Consider the following 17,319-nt stretch of genomic DNA (forward strand, 5'->3'; position numbering starts at 1 on the left):
CCAACCCCATGAGGTGGCTCTCCGTTTCCTCTCTATCCCTTCTCATTCTGTCTCGCCAACCCCTTCTCCTGCTCAAGCCTCTGGCCCCTGGCTCCTGGGATTCTTGGTCTTTTTATCCACGTGATGGACTTCTTGTTTCATTAGCTCCCCACCCTGCAGGGCTTCTTATCCACCACCCTCTCCCCCCTTCTCCCCAGCAGCCTGGACAGGCCAAGAACCCCCCGTGTTCTACCTGGGACACGAGGCGCTGGTTCTCGCTGAGCCAGGTCTCCCGCATCGCGGCCTTGCGGTCGAAGCGGGCGGCCAGCTGCTCCAGCTTCTCCTGGCGGATCAGCTCGGTGCGCAGGGCCAACTCGCGCTCATGCTCGGCCTTCTCCAGCCGCTCCCAGGCCTGCGAGGTGGGACAGGATCAGTGCTGAAGGGCCAGGGCTCGGGAAGGAGGGGTCACTGGGGCTGGGCACATGGTGAGTCCCGGGGAAGCGCGGTCTAGTGCATCTGCGGAATGCGCTCAGTTAGACGCCGGTGCGTGGAGGTATGAGAAGCAGGGGCAGCGTGAGCGCAGTAGCCACGGGAAAACTACGCCTGCTTCAGGCAAGGACCGGAGGGGACCGGGAACAATGGAAACCACTGGATTTGTTTGTGTGTGTGTGTGGGGGGGAGGGGACGGTGGGTGACCCCTATTACTTTTATTAATCATCAGGCTGAACAAGATAAGAGACTAGGGCATGATTTTATTATGTGAACTCACATGGAGAGGCAGAGGGAGGAGGAAGGGGGGTGTGCAGGACGCATGAGAGAATGTGTGAGTCACGTCTGCACCAGGGAGGGGTGTGGGCATCGGGGACCAGAGTTCAAGTTGGGGCCGTAGGGGCTGGTGCCAAGGGTGGGATGCCCGTGGGATGGGAAAGGGGGGTGGTGGACCTTGTTGATGTCAGAGATGAGCCGGCCCTCGCGGGGCGTGTACACCTTCTGGTTGTTGGCCCGCAGCTTGCTCTGGATGGTGAAGAGCAGCACTTCCAGGTTCCCTTTCTCTGTGAACCTGGGGCGGGAGGCCGGGGTGGGGTCAGAGTCAAAGGTCACGGGGGAGCGGGAGGGGGGAACAGGGACTCTACGTTTTCTTCTCATAAAAGCAACACATGAAAGACAGAGAATACTGGCGAATCAAAAGAACGTAATTTAAAAACACCTGAAAACCACCCAGAAATGGCCCGTTACCCACTGGCACACACTTGCTTCATTTTCGTTTTACACAGATGGGCTCGGATCACAGCTGTGGCTAACATTTGTCCAGGACTCTCTCACTGTGGGGCAGGCCTTCTTCCAAGGACTTTACACACATTGCTTAGTTCTCCCTGCTGGCTACATCCTCCTATTACCCCCATTTTCCAGATGAGAACACTGAGGCACGGAGAGGGTAACAACTCACAACCATTAAGTTGAAGAGCCAGGATTTGAACGCAGGCACTTTGAACCTGGACTTAGCCCTTTGCTCTCTGTTGTCCACAAATAACTGTTTTGTAAACTGTCATGAACATCTTTTTAGCCAATCGACACATTTCTTCAACATAAGTGTCAGTGGTTGTGACTTATTTTTCTTTTACAAAGGTCACGCTGGTGAACATCCTTGAAGCTACATCTTTGTTCAATGCCCAGAAAAGGATTTTCTGGGTCAAATCATTCCCTGGAATGTATAGGAATAGATGTTTTCTGGATTAATTCTAGCTTTGGAGCTGAAGCATACTAACTCCAAAAGAGCTCCATAATAGGAAAACAGACATTTTAGCATACACTGTATAGAACTGCCTAACAGCAGTTCCATCCTTGAAAAGAGTTAATTTCTAAAATATATAGGGTGTCCCCCCAAAATATATACACACACTTTGAATAATTATAAAGGCAGTGTTTATTAAAATACATTTCATTTTTCAAATGTATACACACTTTAACAGCCGATAGCTATTATAGCTATCGGCTGTTAAAGTGTATATACATTCTTGGGGGACACCCTGTATAGATGATAAGAACCTCTGCAATGTGCAAGCTACTAGCAACACTCCTGTGTTGCCTGTCGGGTGCAATCCCCTGACCCGGTCCCTAAGCTGGGGCTGGGTTGCTGGGGCCCTGACCAGTATCTGAGTGGATTGCACTGACTCTACATCCCTCGGCAATCATTTCCACAGCCTGATTTTTTTTTTAATGGATAATCGTTTAAGAATTCATTCGGGGGACTGCTTCTCGTGCTTTGAGCCGAGAGAGATGAGCCTCCCCTGCGTCTATGCACTGCCAAATTTCCCTCCCGAAAGGCCATCCTAATTTAGCTTCCTCTCGGGTGAGCACAGCTCGGGGCGGGCCCGCTGCGGCAAGGAGCGGCCCAGGGGCACTTACTTGGGCGGCTTCTCCACCGTGCGGTAAGAATTGAAGGACTGCAGCTGGTTCTGGACCCCGCTCAGGGAGTTGGCCAGCTGCCGGTCATTGAGGGTCACGATCGTTTGCTCGATCCACTGCAGCAGCTCTGAGGCCAGGGACTCGTACTTCTCCACCAGCCGCTCGGCCTCCATGGCGTGGTCCAGCACCTGCGAGACAGTGACGTGGGGTTATGTCCATGGGCCCCGGGCCCAGTCCTGCAGCTCCACCCTGCCCCTGCTTGAGGGGAGTAGGACCCTGAGGCCAGGCCTTCTCTGGCCTTTACACCTACTGCCCCGCGGTGGACAGTACCTTCCCAATCCTTTTGCCTTCCACAGCCAGGGCCTTCATCTTGGAGAAATAGTGATAGTAAGTAGCCACATAGGTAATGATGGATTTCTCATCTGGTTGGTCCACATTCACATCTGGGAAAAAAGAGCACTCAGGTCAGGCAGAGGTGAGAAGCCTGCCTCCCAGAAGGGCCCCTGCAACATGAATCTCTTACCCCAAAGCCAGCTCCCCCCCCCCCCCGGCCCTCCAAGGCTGACATCTTTCCAGCTCCCTTCACAGCAAAATGACAAATGAACCACATGGATTAAAAGGGCATGAAAAGGTAACATTTTTTTTCCTCTGAGAAACAAGCAGAGTACAAAGCTCAGAAACCCAAGGAGGCTTTTACCAGCATTCCCGACGTGGAGACCAAATTTAGCTGTTGGAGGAAGCAACACAAGGAAAGAAATAGCATTCCCACTTGGGGATGGATCATGGACTTATGGGCTCGAAAGATGTGTAAGAAGTCAGAATATTCAGCAAGACAGAGGTATGAATGAAGCCCCCTGAACCCAGGATGTTCAGGGGAAGGGCCCATGAGCCCAGCAGCAGGGTTAGAGGCCAGTTCTGATGGCCATCTCTGGGCACGGTCAAGGCTGTATCTGACCTCAATCCCAAAGTTCAGCCGTGGGCCGCTGGAAGGAAGTGTCCATCAGGCCAAATCAGCTCCCACCACAAGGGCCAAGGCTGACTCTGACTTGAAAGCCTTGGGTTCTCTTAATTAGGCTGAGTGTACCCTTCCTAAAGGGAAGACTGGGGGACCGGAAGCCCTCCTGGTCACCTCTGAAAACCCCGAGAAGGCAGGAGCCGCTGAAATCATCGCAGAAAGCTATCGGATACTTGGCTTTACTTAGATGTCCTTTATCCTAGCTGTGCTTCTCAACTGCTCTACAAGGAACCTTGTGTCTGGCCTACTTTCATCACTAGTTCGCTGATGTCTGTCACCCTGGACTAAGAGGGCGTAGGCCTTTACGCCTACTGCCCCGCGGTGGACAGTACCTTCCCAACTCTTTTGCCTTCCACGGCCAGAGCCTTCATCTTGGAGAAAGTGATAGTAAGTAGCCACAAAGGTAATGATTGAAGAGGGGAGGGGGGATGGAAAACAGGCAGAAAATACCCAAGACCCAAATTTGCCCGGTGACCTTAAGAGGGAGTGTCTCCCGCAGGAAGTCACCGGGCCTCTCCCTCCTTCCCGTTTCTGGCTGCACCAAGACTGCTCTCCGCCCTCAGAGAGGTGGCTGAGAAACGGGAACCGGCTCTGGAGCCCCGCTGCCTGAATGTGAACCTCAGCTCCACCGGCCGTCTGACCTCGGGAAAGGCACTTAACCTCTCCAGGCCCCGGCTCCTCTTCCATTAGCTGAGGGTAATAATGACACTGATTTCAAAGGGCGTGCTGTGTGGGTTAAGTTAATGAAAGCATGTCCGTGCGGTGCCAGGGACAGAATAAGAGCCCAGTGGCCATTCCCGGTCTCATCAACGTTAACATCAGAGCCACAGGGCCCATCAGCAGGGTCAGCTGACCACAGGCCCAGTGCTTGCTGAGCCCTCCAGGTCATGTAGCTTAACTTAGAACCCTATGATTCTGGAATAAGAAGGGCCCTTAGAGACCAGCTGGACCAGTCTTCTCATTTTGAAGATGAGGAAACTGAGCCACTGAGCCAAGTAACTGGCTGCGGGTCACAGAGCTGCTCCGTGGTGGGGCTGGGACCAGCCTCATCTCTGGGCTATTTCCGGCACAGGGCTGCCTTTCTTCCCACAGCTTTTACATTTCTAAAATCGGGATGTAATTTTTACACCGTTGCATTCACCCTTTTAGAGTGTATGCCTCAGTGGTGGTTTTTAGCACATTTGCAAGGTTGTGCAGCCATGGCCACCATCTAATTCCAGAACACTGTCATCACTCCCCAAAGAAAGCCCATCTGTCTCTATGGCACAGCATCGTGTTCGCAAGCTCGGCCCACCTTCGGGGTCCAGAAGCTTGGTGAGCCCCAGCTCCTTCTCGGCCAGGTTGAAGGCGTTCTGTAGGTTGTAGTGGGCGTTACACTTCTTCAGGGACTCGAAATCCAGCAGGTCTGGCCTGGGGCGGGGGGAATAGAGAAATATCAGAAACACCGAAGATCCTCAAGAGGAAAGCAAAGCCACCCCTTTCTTTATCCCAAGTCACTGAGTCCACTGTGTCCAGGACCAGGCGCCCCAGACCCACACTCACGGCGCCTACGCCCCCGGGTTCCCATCACAAGCCTTCTTTGCAACACTGCGCCCCCACATCCTGGCTCTTATCCCGGCGTTCATTCCTCACAATTGCTGTGGAGCTCGTCTCATTGCTCCATCAACATGTGTGCGTGCCCCTGGGTCAGTAACCCACCCACCCCAGCAGCTCCGACAGGCCCGCTGACCCCTTCTTCTCACCGGTGCTTATGCACAATGGCGTTGAAGGCCAGCCCATCTCTCCAACTGGTGGTGAAGTTGTGCACGTTGACATTGGGATACCTACAGACAGAGACGAGGGAAATCAGGTCCAAGCCCTGGTTCGAGCGAGACTCAAGGTTCCTGGGGTCTGCCCTTCCGTTATCGCCCGGCCTCGGTGCCTCCCCCCCTCCAAGGCCACGCTCCCTGGGCAGCCTCACCCAGCCGTCTTCATCTGGCACCACAGCAGCAAGGCATCCTTGGCTGACTTCTTCTCCTTGTTGTCTTCTGTTTCCACACTGATGTCTTGGATCTAAGAGGGAAGGAAGGGAGGCCTTGACTCCCTGGACAGGGGCTCCTGGAGTTATCGGAGATGCTCAGAGATAATGGGACAGAAAACTGCTCTCTAGACTCCTGTAATAGGGGTGGTAGAGACGGAGCCGGGGGACCTTTCTTCCTGGGCTAGTGACCACAGAACATGGGGTCAAAGGGATCTGCGGCAGCGGAGTGGGGTAGGAAGTCAGAACAGTGGAAGCGCCCTGAAGTGAAAGGTGCTGGTTCCTGCGGGTGGGGATCTTCGGGTGGGCGAGTAAACATTTGCTGAGAGCTGGGTTTCGAAGGTGAAGCGGACAGAGCCCTGCTTAGGGCTGGAAGGAGCAAAGGAGGCTACATCCGGGGAGATCAGGAGGGTTGTGGTGGCACCAGGACACTGGACTGGCCATGCTCGGAGCATAAGGAGTAGGGTGGCTGCTCTTTTCAGGGAGGTAAGCAGAGTCTGAGGCAGAGGAATGGGCCAGTGACCAGACCCAAGATGTAGTTCTTAAACTCTCTGTGGTGAAGAACCAGTTTGTAAAACATCCAGTCCCTTGTGGACCAACATATGGTCCTACTGCCCGTGACCTGGACATAGACCGGGCCACAGGGAACTTGCCACACCAGTCAATGCCCTGTTTAATGAGGAGAGTCCCTGATTGCTCTACACGGTTCTACACCCTCCACTTGTACACTGATCACACGCTGGATGGGCAGGGACCGCGCGGTGCAGCCCGAGGTGCAGAGCAGCGCTTAGTGCACTGAGTCGGGGTACCTGGAACCGAAGGATGATCGTCCAGACCAGCCCCAGGGTCAGGCGGTGGTTTCCGTCCACAATGTCATGGGACCCCATATTTTCCAAGTGCACTTTCTGCTCCTTCAGGAACTGCAGGGCCTTGTCCACATTCTCCAGGCAGTGGATCCGCATGCGGCCCTTCGTGGGCTTTGGCTGTTGAGGGTCAGGGGACACAAAGGCATGGGACCGTGGGCCTCCTCCTCCCCTCCTCCCTTCCCGAGCCCTGCTTTGCACACCTTCCCCATGACCTCCCTCGGGAACACAGGGACTGCCTCAGGGCTGGGCCCAAGTTCACGGAGCCAAAGCTGAGGTTGCAGATGAGGCTCAGGCCAGATTAAGATTCCCAAGGGAATTAATTGCACGCAGAGTGGGTGGGAAAAGAAATGTTTTCAATGGGGCCACTGTTCCTGTCTCCCTGAAGCAATGCTCCTGCTTAATCCACGCAGCAAAGCCTCAGAATGAAACCGGGCTCCGTACCGGGCAGCTACTGCTCTCGCTCTGAGGTGTCACTCTCCTCTCTAGGGGAGACCCCTGCAGATCACCCCTGGACCACCGTTTCTCAGGCCCCCTCCTCCCTGGTGACCACAGCTCACCAGTGTCTCTCCCGACAGCACCTCGAGGAGCCTCAGGAGGTTACGTCCATCCCGGAGGTCGCTGTACAGGTCGCCCACCCGTATGGGGCAGCTACTGCTCTCGCTCTGAGGTGTCACTCTCCTCTCTAGGGGAGACCCCTGCAGATCACCCCTGGACCACCGTTTCTCAGGCCCCCTCCTCCCTGGTGACCACAGCTCACCAGTGTCTCTCCCGACAGCACCTCGAGGAGCCTCAGGAGGTTACGTCCATCCCGGAGGTCGCTGTACAGGTCGCCCACCCGGCAGGTCACCCGGGCCAGGTGTGAGTTCACCCACTTGGTGAAGGTTTTCTTCTGCACGGCTTCTCGCTCATCTGTGGTGGCAACATGAGGTCATTTCTGTCCTTCAAATACAGTTGTTTCTAATCACCAGTTGGTGCGTTTGCGGGGTGAGGGGTGCCTGAGAGGCAGGAGGTGAGGTCTGGGAAGGGGAGGAGGGAAGGAAGATGGCCAAAAGGAAAATAACTTAAAAAGCAGGGAAATAAAGAAATGGGAATGAGCTCATCCCAGTAAGATAAAGGACAAAAATGAGAGCGAGATACAGGCTTTGAGAAGAAAGGATGAAAGAAATTAGGAGCTACGAAACATGGAGGGAAGGGCTGGGATCTGGGATCAGGGCGCGGCCAGGTAACAGTGGTGCAACGGTTACTTCCTCTATCAGAGCCTCAGTTTCCTCATCTATAAAACGGGCATAACACTTTCCGCTTCAACAGGGCCCTGTGCTGATTAAGCGGGCCGGGTGTGTGAGGTCCTGGGTGAGTCTGTTCTACAGGAGCCGCCCAAGGCCCAGGACAGTGCTCGCCCGGCAGGCCGTGCGGCTGCTCTCTTTGGGGGGTGGGCAAATGGGAGGGTGCGGACTTAAAGCACAGCAGCGGCTCTTGCAAGTGGCTATTAGAACGATGTGACATCATAGAGCCTGCAGGCCGCCGGAGCCGGCTTGCTCTCCTGGGATAATTTAGAGACGGGCTTTTCTGAGGTGGGTTCATTCAATGGGCTGCAAGGGATGTGCTCCCGGGACCCCAACCTTCCAACACTGAGAAGAAAAATAAGATCTTGAAGTTGGGAACAGGGAAGAGAGTGAGCCCAAGAAACACGGGGTATGTGTGGGGCGGAGCCAGGCAGAGTCAAGTGCCAATTATCTCAAAAAATGAGGAAATGTCCTGTTGCCTGGTCCACAGGGAGGGGCGCTGCTTGAGGGGATGCTCTTAGGTTCCACCAAAAAATAAAAATTAAAAATGTCATCAATGACAAACTGAGGGAAGAAGCTCAGGCCACTGGACGCTGCTTCGGTCACTAAGATTTCCGTCAGTTCTCCCCAGGGGAGCCCGGTGCAAGGATCCAGCCCGAGTGGCCAGGACCTGAACAGTCACTCTTGTTTCCCTCTCAGCACCAGCATCTCAGAAACTGAAAAGACTCATCCCTTAATCTCACATTCCTACGCACCTCACCTACAAACACACGACACACCCGCGTCTCGTCCTGTCTTTCTTACCTCCAACCCCTGCGCCCGGCCAACCTCGGGGTTCTAACAGCTGCACGGGACAGCTCATGCTCTGCAGCACTGCGGGACCAAGGGAGCTTTGGGGGCTCCTTTCAGGGTCTACCGACTAAGCCAGGGATTTCCTGGACCACCGGCCACTCCTGGATCCATGGGACTGTCCATGCCAGGCACAGTGGGGGAGGCCATGTTGGCACACAGACAGAATGAACGGGGAAGACGTGGAAACAGTGGGGCCGGGAGAGAAATGTGCAAAGCCAAGCACTGGAGACAAAGTGTAACTTCATAAGCGTCCACAGCATCCACAGACAACCCCCACCAAACACAGCGACTTCCAGAAACACACGGAAACACTGGTGCCAGACGAACACACGCCTGCTCAGACTTATACCTAAGTCTGCCTGCACCAACTCCCTTTGACACACTGCCCAGTTCCCACACACACTGCCTCCTCGCATACTCAGACCCACACAGAAACTCAGGGCGCCACTCACAAGCCTGGGTCCCTAGGCCTCCTGGCTCACTCCCCTCTCCTCCTTCCCCAAATATCCCGGCAGGCCTGCGCCTTCAAACCCACTGAAAGTGAACGTCTCAGTGAGACCTCGCTGGCGGTCTCCCTATTTGCTGACACGGGCGCTGCTTTTCTCAGCCTCGCCTGCCGCCTCCATGGTCACAGCATTCACTGGGGGACACAGCGGGGCCTTGCGGTCACACCCACTCACACGCTCACAGACCCTTCCAGTGAGTGGGTCGCGGCCTTTCCCCCATGCTGTCGGCATCCACGTATTTTCTGGCCACTTGTAATTATTCCCCTGGCATACTGTCTCCCAGCACAAACGCCTGAGTCACAGCCAACGTTCCACTCCCGTTCTTCACTCTGGCTCCTCTCCCACGCCCCCAGGATCCCCTCCGCTCCCCTGGGCCCGAGGAGCTCACCTTGAAGCTGTTTGAAGCGTCCTTCCAGCACGCTGGCGTACTGAGCGGGGTTGATGAAGGCAGCTGGCGAGAGCAGGAGGCCCCTGGGGTTCTGAGACCCTTCCACAGCCTCATAGTAAAACTCACCAGCCCCGTTCAGGCTGTGCCCGTGCACCCTGCTCACCCCGTTCCCATTCATGGTGCCCGCTGCCTTCTACACAGCTGGGGGCCCAGAGTCCATGCCCTGCCCGCACAGGGGCAGGGTCACAGGTTCAGCCTCCCTGGAGCCTGGGATCCCCAGAGGCTGGGGTCCTGGGTGGTGGTGAAGGGGGTGGTCCAAAGATGGTAGAAGTTCAAGGAGTTAGAAAAAGGAGTTACAGGATGTCTGGGATCCCGAACTCCCAGACAAGCAGCAGGGCACACCTGGCTGTGGTGAGAGGAGACAGAGGCAGCTCCAGACAAACAGGTTGGACAGTGCCGGGGGAGGGGTGGAGGCGGAGCCCGCGGCTGGGGCAGGGCCAGGCCCTGTGGGGCGGAGGAGGGACTGCAAGCCTCTTAGAGACCTGCCCATCAGGCCCTGAGTTGCCTAAGAGTCCAGAGAAGCCAAGAGAGGATTCCCCAGCCAAAGTCCTGCTTCCCAAAGGTTGTCAGCTGTGACAAGGATGGCCCCTCTCTGGGTGACTTTGGGAGGCCCCCGCTTCAGGACATGGGCTGTGATCCCCAGCTCAGAGAGCAGAGAAAGAGAAACTCCTTACATCCCTGTATCTGTGAAATCCGAGTTCTTATCCCTCCCACTTGTTTGTCATCATCGCCTCCAGTCCCACCCCTCTCCTGACACTGGGCCCCTCGGCCCCCAGCCAGGCCATGCCAGGCCCCCAGTACACCCACTGCTGAGCAATCTACCAGATTCCCTTCCGACCTGTCTCTGGGCTTTAGCTCTTTCCCTTACAGCCCAGCCTCGCCTCTCCCATCGTCATTCATTCAGCATCTATTTGGCACCTACTAGTGCGAGGTCAGTGCAAAGCAAAGCTCATAAGGAGAGGCCTCTTCAGAGAGCCAGAGGCAGCATGGGGCGCGCAGACATCGCACCAGTCCTGGTATCGCGTGGCATGTACATCCGACATCATGACAGTTCTAGAGGCTACGTGCTCCCAGGGCCAGGGCACCAGGGAAACTTTCCCCCAAAGAGGTGACGTTCTCACAACCCATGTCTCTGTCTTCTCCCATCCATAGGGATGGGTGTTTCCCAAGCCAGCCTGAAGACCCAACCAGGACAGAGAAGCCCCGGAGAAAATGATAAGGGGTCCCCAGAAGCTATGCCACCACGTGGAGGTCCTCTGACTGGTGCTGGGCTGGCTGAAAGAATTGCCTGGAGAGCTTAAAAACCCTGACATCTGGACCGCATGTCCAAAGATTCTAATCCAAGTGTCAGGAAGGGGCTTGGCAATCGTGCTTGTAAAAACGGCCCTGGGTGGGTTCTGTGAAAAGTGTGGCCAGGTTTGGGAACCACCCCCTTCAGTGTCTCCCTTCTTCCGGGAAGCCACCCCACCCACGCTGGGAGCACCACCTCTCAGGAGGGAGTAGGTGGGACCTCTCCCACTGCACTTGGCTGGGAGGCCAGTAAGTCAGTGGGAAAGACAAGGTGGGGTGGAGGAGGGTAGTCTGATGGGGTGGGTAGCCTTGGGGTGTGTGGGTGACTCAGCCCCACGCGGGCCAGGCCATCCGCTAGGGGTGTCAGGTGGCAGCTGCACTCTTGTTGCCATGACAACTCCTCCCAGGGAACGCAGGGAGGCCCGTCCAACGGGTTTGTTTGAGCTTGGAGGAGCTGAAGGGGAAAGCCCAGGCCGTAGGGGAGGGCAGGGGCCAGGCAGAGAGCAAACCAGGGGAGGGTAGAGGGCACCTGCTTCAGGGAATAGGTAGATGAAATAATGGGAGGAACAGGCAGCAGGTGGAGGGAACAGGTGGGGAGGGAGAGGAGCGGATAATGGACTGGGTGTGTGTGTGGGGGGAAGAACAGGTGTGAGAGATGACAGTGGAAACCAATGAAGACACAAGGGGATGAAAGGTAAAGGAGAGGTGGGTGGAAGCAAACAGCAAGACCAAGTGCAAGAGAATTCAGGACATGACTCAGGGTCAGAGGCCAAGAAGCCAGCTGAGTGCAGAGGGGAACACAGCTGAGTACCAGAGTCAGCAGGACCTCTCTCTGCTGGGGTCAGGGAAGCCGGGGAATGTTCTGGATTGCATGAAGTTTGTTCTGAAGGCTGGAGTTGGGGACCAGGCTCTTGATAGGGTGATGTGGATTTGCCACTCCCGTGCAGCAGCTTAGAAAGCCTGCCTTCCCATGAAGTTAAAGGACTCCTCCCGACAAGCTTCTGTCCCCAGCGTCCTCAGCATCTCCCTGGGCCCTCCCCTGTTCTCACCTGCCAGGGCCTTAATTCGAGACCTCTCAAAGAGGCGGGCTGAGCTGCTGTCATTGTCCCAGTCCGAGTCAGGCAGGTCCCAGCGATTGTTGATGTCGCTGTACTGGCCCTGGATCTCCAAACTGTCGAAGTCTGTGGGTGACAGGGTGCTGCTCATGGTGGTGGGTGGCCTCCTGCTCCTGCAAGGGGGAATATGGCTGATGAGGGGCATCTTGGGGCCACTGAGCCCACCACTCACCATGTTCTCCTCTCCTCCTGCCCAAGGTCTGCTCCCTCTCCTGATGGCCAAAGATTGTGGTTGGTTTTTCTGTCAATGGAAAGGAGCCCCCGGTGCAGAGGGAAAGCCATCCCTGGTCGGGGACAGGACGCAGTGGAATGAGGCAGGAAGGCAACTGTGTCTCAGAGCGAAGCAGTGGGCAGGGAGGGCTCCAGGGCCTCCGGCCAGAGGGGGACAGTGGACAGAGCTGGGGCTGCAAGTGGCGATGGCTTCAGCGTGGTTCAGGACAGCAGTGCGTAAACCAGGGTAATGCAGGAAGCAGGCGTGGGGCCCCTGGAGCAATAATGAGCATAGACCAGAGTTCTTTTATTCTATGCCCTGCAGGTGATTTGAGATGAAAAGACGGGGATCCTGCTCTCGAGCTAAGACACATCTATGATGCACCAGAAAGACTGCTGCACTGACGGTGCCCAGGAGTTCAAAGGAGGACACAGTACGGTTCTCCCCCTTTTGTTTCCTTTTTTTCTAAAAATTTTGTAACAGGGAATACTTACAAGGTGCTTGATGAATGTCAGCTGTGATACATGCATCACCCCATCATAACCCATGGCTCCATTAGCATCCCCATTTCATAGATGAAGAAGTTGCACCGTGAAAGTTAAGTCACGGTTCAAGGTCACACAGCTGGAAGGAGCAGAGCTGGGGTCTGAAATGAGTTTCCTTGTGACTTTGGAGGACAAACTCTTGCTCACAACATTTACATGTTCCTCGAACTTCCTGGAGCCCTTCTGAGCTCCCCGGGAGCTATCAGCCCACATCGGTCCCTTCTAGGGCCCAGGCTGGGGAAATGAGGACCAGTATGCTCGACAGAGCTACTTACAACTCTACGTTACGCAAACTGTGCCTCTCAAAACTAACAAATGAGCTTCAGATTAGCTGCTAGGGAATTTTAAAAAACCTCTACTGTCCAAAGTTCCTGTGTAAGTCAGCATTCAGCAGCCATCCAAGGGAATGGAGGGCCTGGCTGGATCTGTAACTTTGTCTGAACCCCAAATTCTGCATTACTCATTTTCCTAGTCCCTCTCAAATACAAAGATATATTTTAATCCTTAGTAGCACTTCCTAGGGTTGGGGCTGTGATCTTGGCAGTTTCTGCTTCTGGAGAGGAGGTACAGAGAATTTCGTGTGTGTGTGTGTGTGTGTGTGTGTGTGTGTGTGTGTGTGTGTGTGTGTTTCTTGTGTGGTTTGGGGAGGAAGAAGGGATGGGCGGTGAGATGTGAGTGGGTAGGGAGGTGTGTTCCCATGGGCACACAAAGGCAGAACTTGGCTTCTGTCATTAACTGGTTTCATGAAGCTGAACCTGACCCACGTGAAGGTCAGGACTGTCTGCCCCTCCCCTTCCTCCCAAAGAGAAAACACGCACAAGGACTTCCCTGGGAGTAGCACTGATGAGGTGAGGAGGAGCTAAGGTCTGGGGTTCCTAGATGTGGGCTTTCACTCCTTTCAAAGGAGCTTCATTTCACTAGGCCTCCTCTCTCATTTTAAGTCCATCATTTCCCCTAACAGATTCTTCAAGTTTGCTCTGTAAATATTTATATAAAAATAAACTCTAGGTCAGAGTTGAGTCACCCTGAGCAAAGAGTGGTGTGGGCCAGGCATGACCTGAGCCAGAGTCACCTCTCAGCTGGACAGGGCAGCAGCCTAAACCCCAGGACCATTTCAATTCCGTTCTTCTCAGCCCTTCCCCAGCAGCCATGCTCACGCTTAGCTTTGGGACGGACATTTCTAGCACTTACACTCTCCCTGCATACACCTCCCCTCGAAAACTCCTACATACATGGCCCCTGGCCTTCTGTTTCCATGACGCCTTTTCCTTTGATCAGGACTCACAAACCCACTAAAGCCAGTCCCCCAGAGTGTGGCCAGTAAACTGTGTTATAAATAACTGATGTTGGATTCCTCTAGGTGGGCCTGCATTTTCCATTTCTGTCTAGGCCCCACCATTCCCTTTTGTCTCCTTCCAGCTGCACCCTGTGTTTTTATTACCTGCCTGTTCCCTGAAGGCCTGTGAGGATTCCAAACCCTGCTTTACACCTTTGTATCCCACAAAGAGCAGAAACTTAAAGAAGTGGACTGCCTGGCCTGGTCTCCAAACTACCGTGTGTCCCTGGGGCACCCATAAGCTGACCAAAACCCAAATATGGACTGCTTTGGCTTCCTTTCGGTGATCCAACTTGGTCCTCCCAAGGAATCCTATTGGGGCCCAGCCACGGGATCTGGCTGTTATAGCCTCTATGTGGAATCTTATCATCTGGGGGAGAAAGTATGGAGTTGGAACCTCCCCTTTTTCCAAATAAAAATTCAGCCACTTGAATGGTCCTTTGGCCAAATCAAATTTTGACATACATGTTTTGTGTGCTGGGTTTCTGGAGATGTTGCCATACAGAAATGGAGCAGAGCCCGGCTGGTGTGGCTCAGTGGTTGAACATCGACCTATGAACCAGGAGGTCATGGTTCAATTCCTGGTCAGGGCACATGTTCAGGTTGAGGGCTCGATCCCCAGTAGGGGGCGTGCAGGAGGCAGCCGACCAATATTCTCTCTCATCCCTCTATCCCTCTATCTTTCTCTTCCTCTCCCTTCCTCTCTCTGAAATCAATAAAAACATATTTTAAAAAAAAAAAAAGGAAAAGGAACCGAGATGGCAGTGCTGTCTATAGGTCACGGCTCCTCATCAGGCCCCCACGCTGGGACTCCAAGGAGCTCATTCCCATAGACTTGCATGTGAAAACACTGCTCTCTGCTGGTTCTGAGGCCTATCTCCCTGTTTCTGAGTTTGGGTTTTCAAGCATTTGGGCTCTGCAGGCCCTGGACTTCTGGAGAACATGCTGTGTGCTCTGCCTGTGTTCCCTGCTGCCATCTCCGAGCCCTACAGTTTTCTATTCGAGTGCCTTCTACCCAGGTCCTGCTCTGGTTCCTGTTCAATGAGTGCATCATTCCTTGCCTATGATCTGGGTCTCCCTGCTCACATCTCCTTAGTCTGCCTGCCCCCCAGCCCATGACCCCCTGTCTCTCTCTGCACCGGAGACTGGTCAACCTTCTCCTCCATCGTGGATTCCTGAACTCTGGAGAGAGGGTGGTACAGCAGCTAATCCCGATTACAGTGCACCAGCACTTTATTCTTAGCCACTGACCTGGAGGCCAGACCCAAGTAGCTTACATTGTTCATCTACAATAAAGCCAACTTCTGCCAGCTGCAAGCTGGGGGTCCTGCTAGATCCCAAATGCTTCTGGATTGCTCAGCCGGTGCCGATAGATCCTCATGGGCAGCTGCTCCCCCCATCCCCTTCCCCTTTCTCCGTTTTAGCTGGCATTCAAAGCTAGAAATCCTATCCCTGGGGCTAGAGCCTGTCTCATTCCCTAATTCCTCCTCTCACCACATCCTCCTCCTGATTAATTCTTTACCTCCCTCAGAGTAGATCATTCCCCACTCTGTGCTCCTGCAGCACTTCAGCAGGCTGCTATTATTGTACTTATCATGTTGTATTACAGTTAGTTGTTTATGTGTCTCTCTGCTGCTCCACTTTTAACACAACGAGGACAAGGGCTATGTTTTCCAAGCCCAGTACATAGGTATTTAATAAAGACATATTGAATGTATAGGCTATAATTCTTTTTTCTTTCTTTCTTTCTTTTTGGCCATTGAATTAATGTCATTCTTAAAGCTAGAGAAAAGCTCAAGGAAAGAATGAGATGGGATCAGAGAAGCCCCTCTGCTGGAGGTCTGTCAGGGTTGAGCTCTACTGTTCAGGACCACGGACTCTCAAACGTGCATGCATCACAACTGGGGGCAGGGGTAGGGGGAGACTATGAAAACAGATGACTGGGCCTGCCCCTAGAATGTCTGATAGAGTATAGGTCTGGGGTGGGGCTTGGCAGTCTGCATTTCTACCCTGTTCCCAGATGACATTAAAGCTACTGGTCTGGGGACCACACATTGAGGGCCATGTTGTCCAAAGAGAAGGAGCAGTTAGAGTTGGTTAGAGGAGCCACAAGGGCTGAGAAAACACAACGTCCAGGGGTAAGTGTGACCTGAGGTTAGCTTCCCATGCTCAACCCAAGTATAACTTCCCCTCAGAAACCCCAAGACCCACAGCAAGCCTGAAGCCTCGGGCAATGAGAGGAAAATGAAGACGGATTGAGCTCTGGATCGAATGAGACAAATTGAGCTGATGTCCCGACACAGGCGAATCACAGATGTGCAGAGGAGGACGATATGGCTAGAGACGCTGTAGGGAGGTGAGCTGAACACATGACAGCAGGATGAATAATAGATTAGAAGAAATGGGGATGTTGGCCAAGTAAAAATCTTATTTGACTCGAAGTATGAGAGGACCAGCACAGAGCGAAAAGGAAAAAGACATCACAAATAAACTCAGGGCTCCTAGAAGAGCAAAAGAAAGATGTACTCCGGGCAACCAGGGGACCTGGGGCAGAAACAGAATCCCCCTGTTTTCTCTCCAGGCCTGTTCCTGATGAAGCAAGCAGAGGAAGCTCCTCCACGGAACTCAGGATGGGGCGAAGAGAGGGGTTGCATTTTTGTTTGATCTCCTTTAGAATCCTCTACTCGGAGCAGAATTATTCAGACTAATTTTCACTCCCTTGCTGCCCTCTCCCCCAAGCTTGCAACCCATGGGTCTCATCAGTTTCTCTAAGGGACAAATCTAAGACTCACGCCAGCTTTTTCCTCCCGAATCCTTTGCTGTTCTGAATATGCTGAGAGGCTGCCAGTCCCTCAGGCTAAGACACATATTTGGAACTCACTCTGCCCCCTTCATCTTCAGGGAAAACTGGTTTGTGGATGCCCTGTCCATGTCTGAACCAGCTCTCCAGCGCTGCAATTGTGGCTGCTTGTGGAGGGGAGGGCAACTGAGGAACAACTCATGGAGACAACATGTAGCAGGTTAGGGCAGGGGCAAGCCTGCAGCCCAGACAAGCACGCAATGCCACGGGGTTAATGGGGGGGGTGGGGGATTCCTTCTGAGCCAGAGTGGATGGTAAAGGCCGAATGTGGTGCTGGAGTTGGAGCACCCCAGCGAGGAGGCCTTGCCAGGTAGTTCCGTGCGGGGTGGCCTCCAAGCCCTCTGGGTGTCTCGGCCGCAGAGACACCTTACACCCAGCCTGCCCACACTCGAAGGGGCTTCATTCTCGCTCTGCCAGTGTTCTGGGCACCAGGGCCAACTGCGTCCCCTTCTCACACTCACACAGTGAGGCTGCAGAAAGGAGCGCATGGAGCTAGCTACCAAAGAGGCCAGGAGACACTTACCGGCTCGGAGGGTGCCCCCCAGCCAGCCCCCGGGAGAAGCCGGCGCTCGCAGACGCCTGCCGGGCAG

At 54.3% G+C, this 17,319-nt stretch overlaps 1 protein-coding gene across 1 annotated transcript in view; it reads right to left on the reverse strand.

The window, feature by feature from the left end:
* Positions 1-17,319, reverse strand: part of SPTBN2 (spectrin, beta, non-erythrocytic 2) — a 48,732-nt gene that overhangs the window by 18,685 nt on the left and 12,728 nt on the right. The window contains exons 3-12 of the mRNA XM_014538222.1: positions 11,712-11,890; positions 7,041-7,192; positions 6,227-6,400; positions 5,361-5,452; positions 5,143-5,223; positions 4,695-4,810; positions 2,716-2,828; positions 2,386-2,573; positions 922-1,039; positions 121-391 (exon numbers count right to left, since the gene is read on the reverse strand). Of these exons, the coding sequence (XP_014393708.1) occupies positions 121-391; positions 922-1,039; positions 2,386-2,573; positions 2,716-2,828; positions 4,695-4,810; positions 5,143-5,223; positions 5,361-5,452; positions 6,227-6,400; positions 7,041-7,192; positions 11,712-11,890 (1,484 nt within the window). The remainder of the gene's footprint in view (positions 1-120; positions 392-921; positions 1,040-2,385; positions 2,574-2,715; positions 2,829-4,694; positions 4,811-5,142; positions 5,224-5,360; positions 5,453-6,226; positions 6,401-7,040; positions 7,193-11,711; positions 11,891-17,319) is intronic.

This window comes from Myotis brandtii, unplaced genomic scaffold (assembly GCF_000412655.1).
Source record: "Myotis brandtii unplaced genomic scaffold, ASM41265v1 scaffold187, whole genome shotgun sequence".
NCBI classification, from domain to species: domain Eukaryota; kingdom Metazoa; phylum Chordata; class Mammalia; order Chiroptera; family Vespertilionidae; genus Myotis; species Myotis brandtii.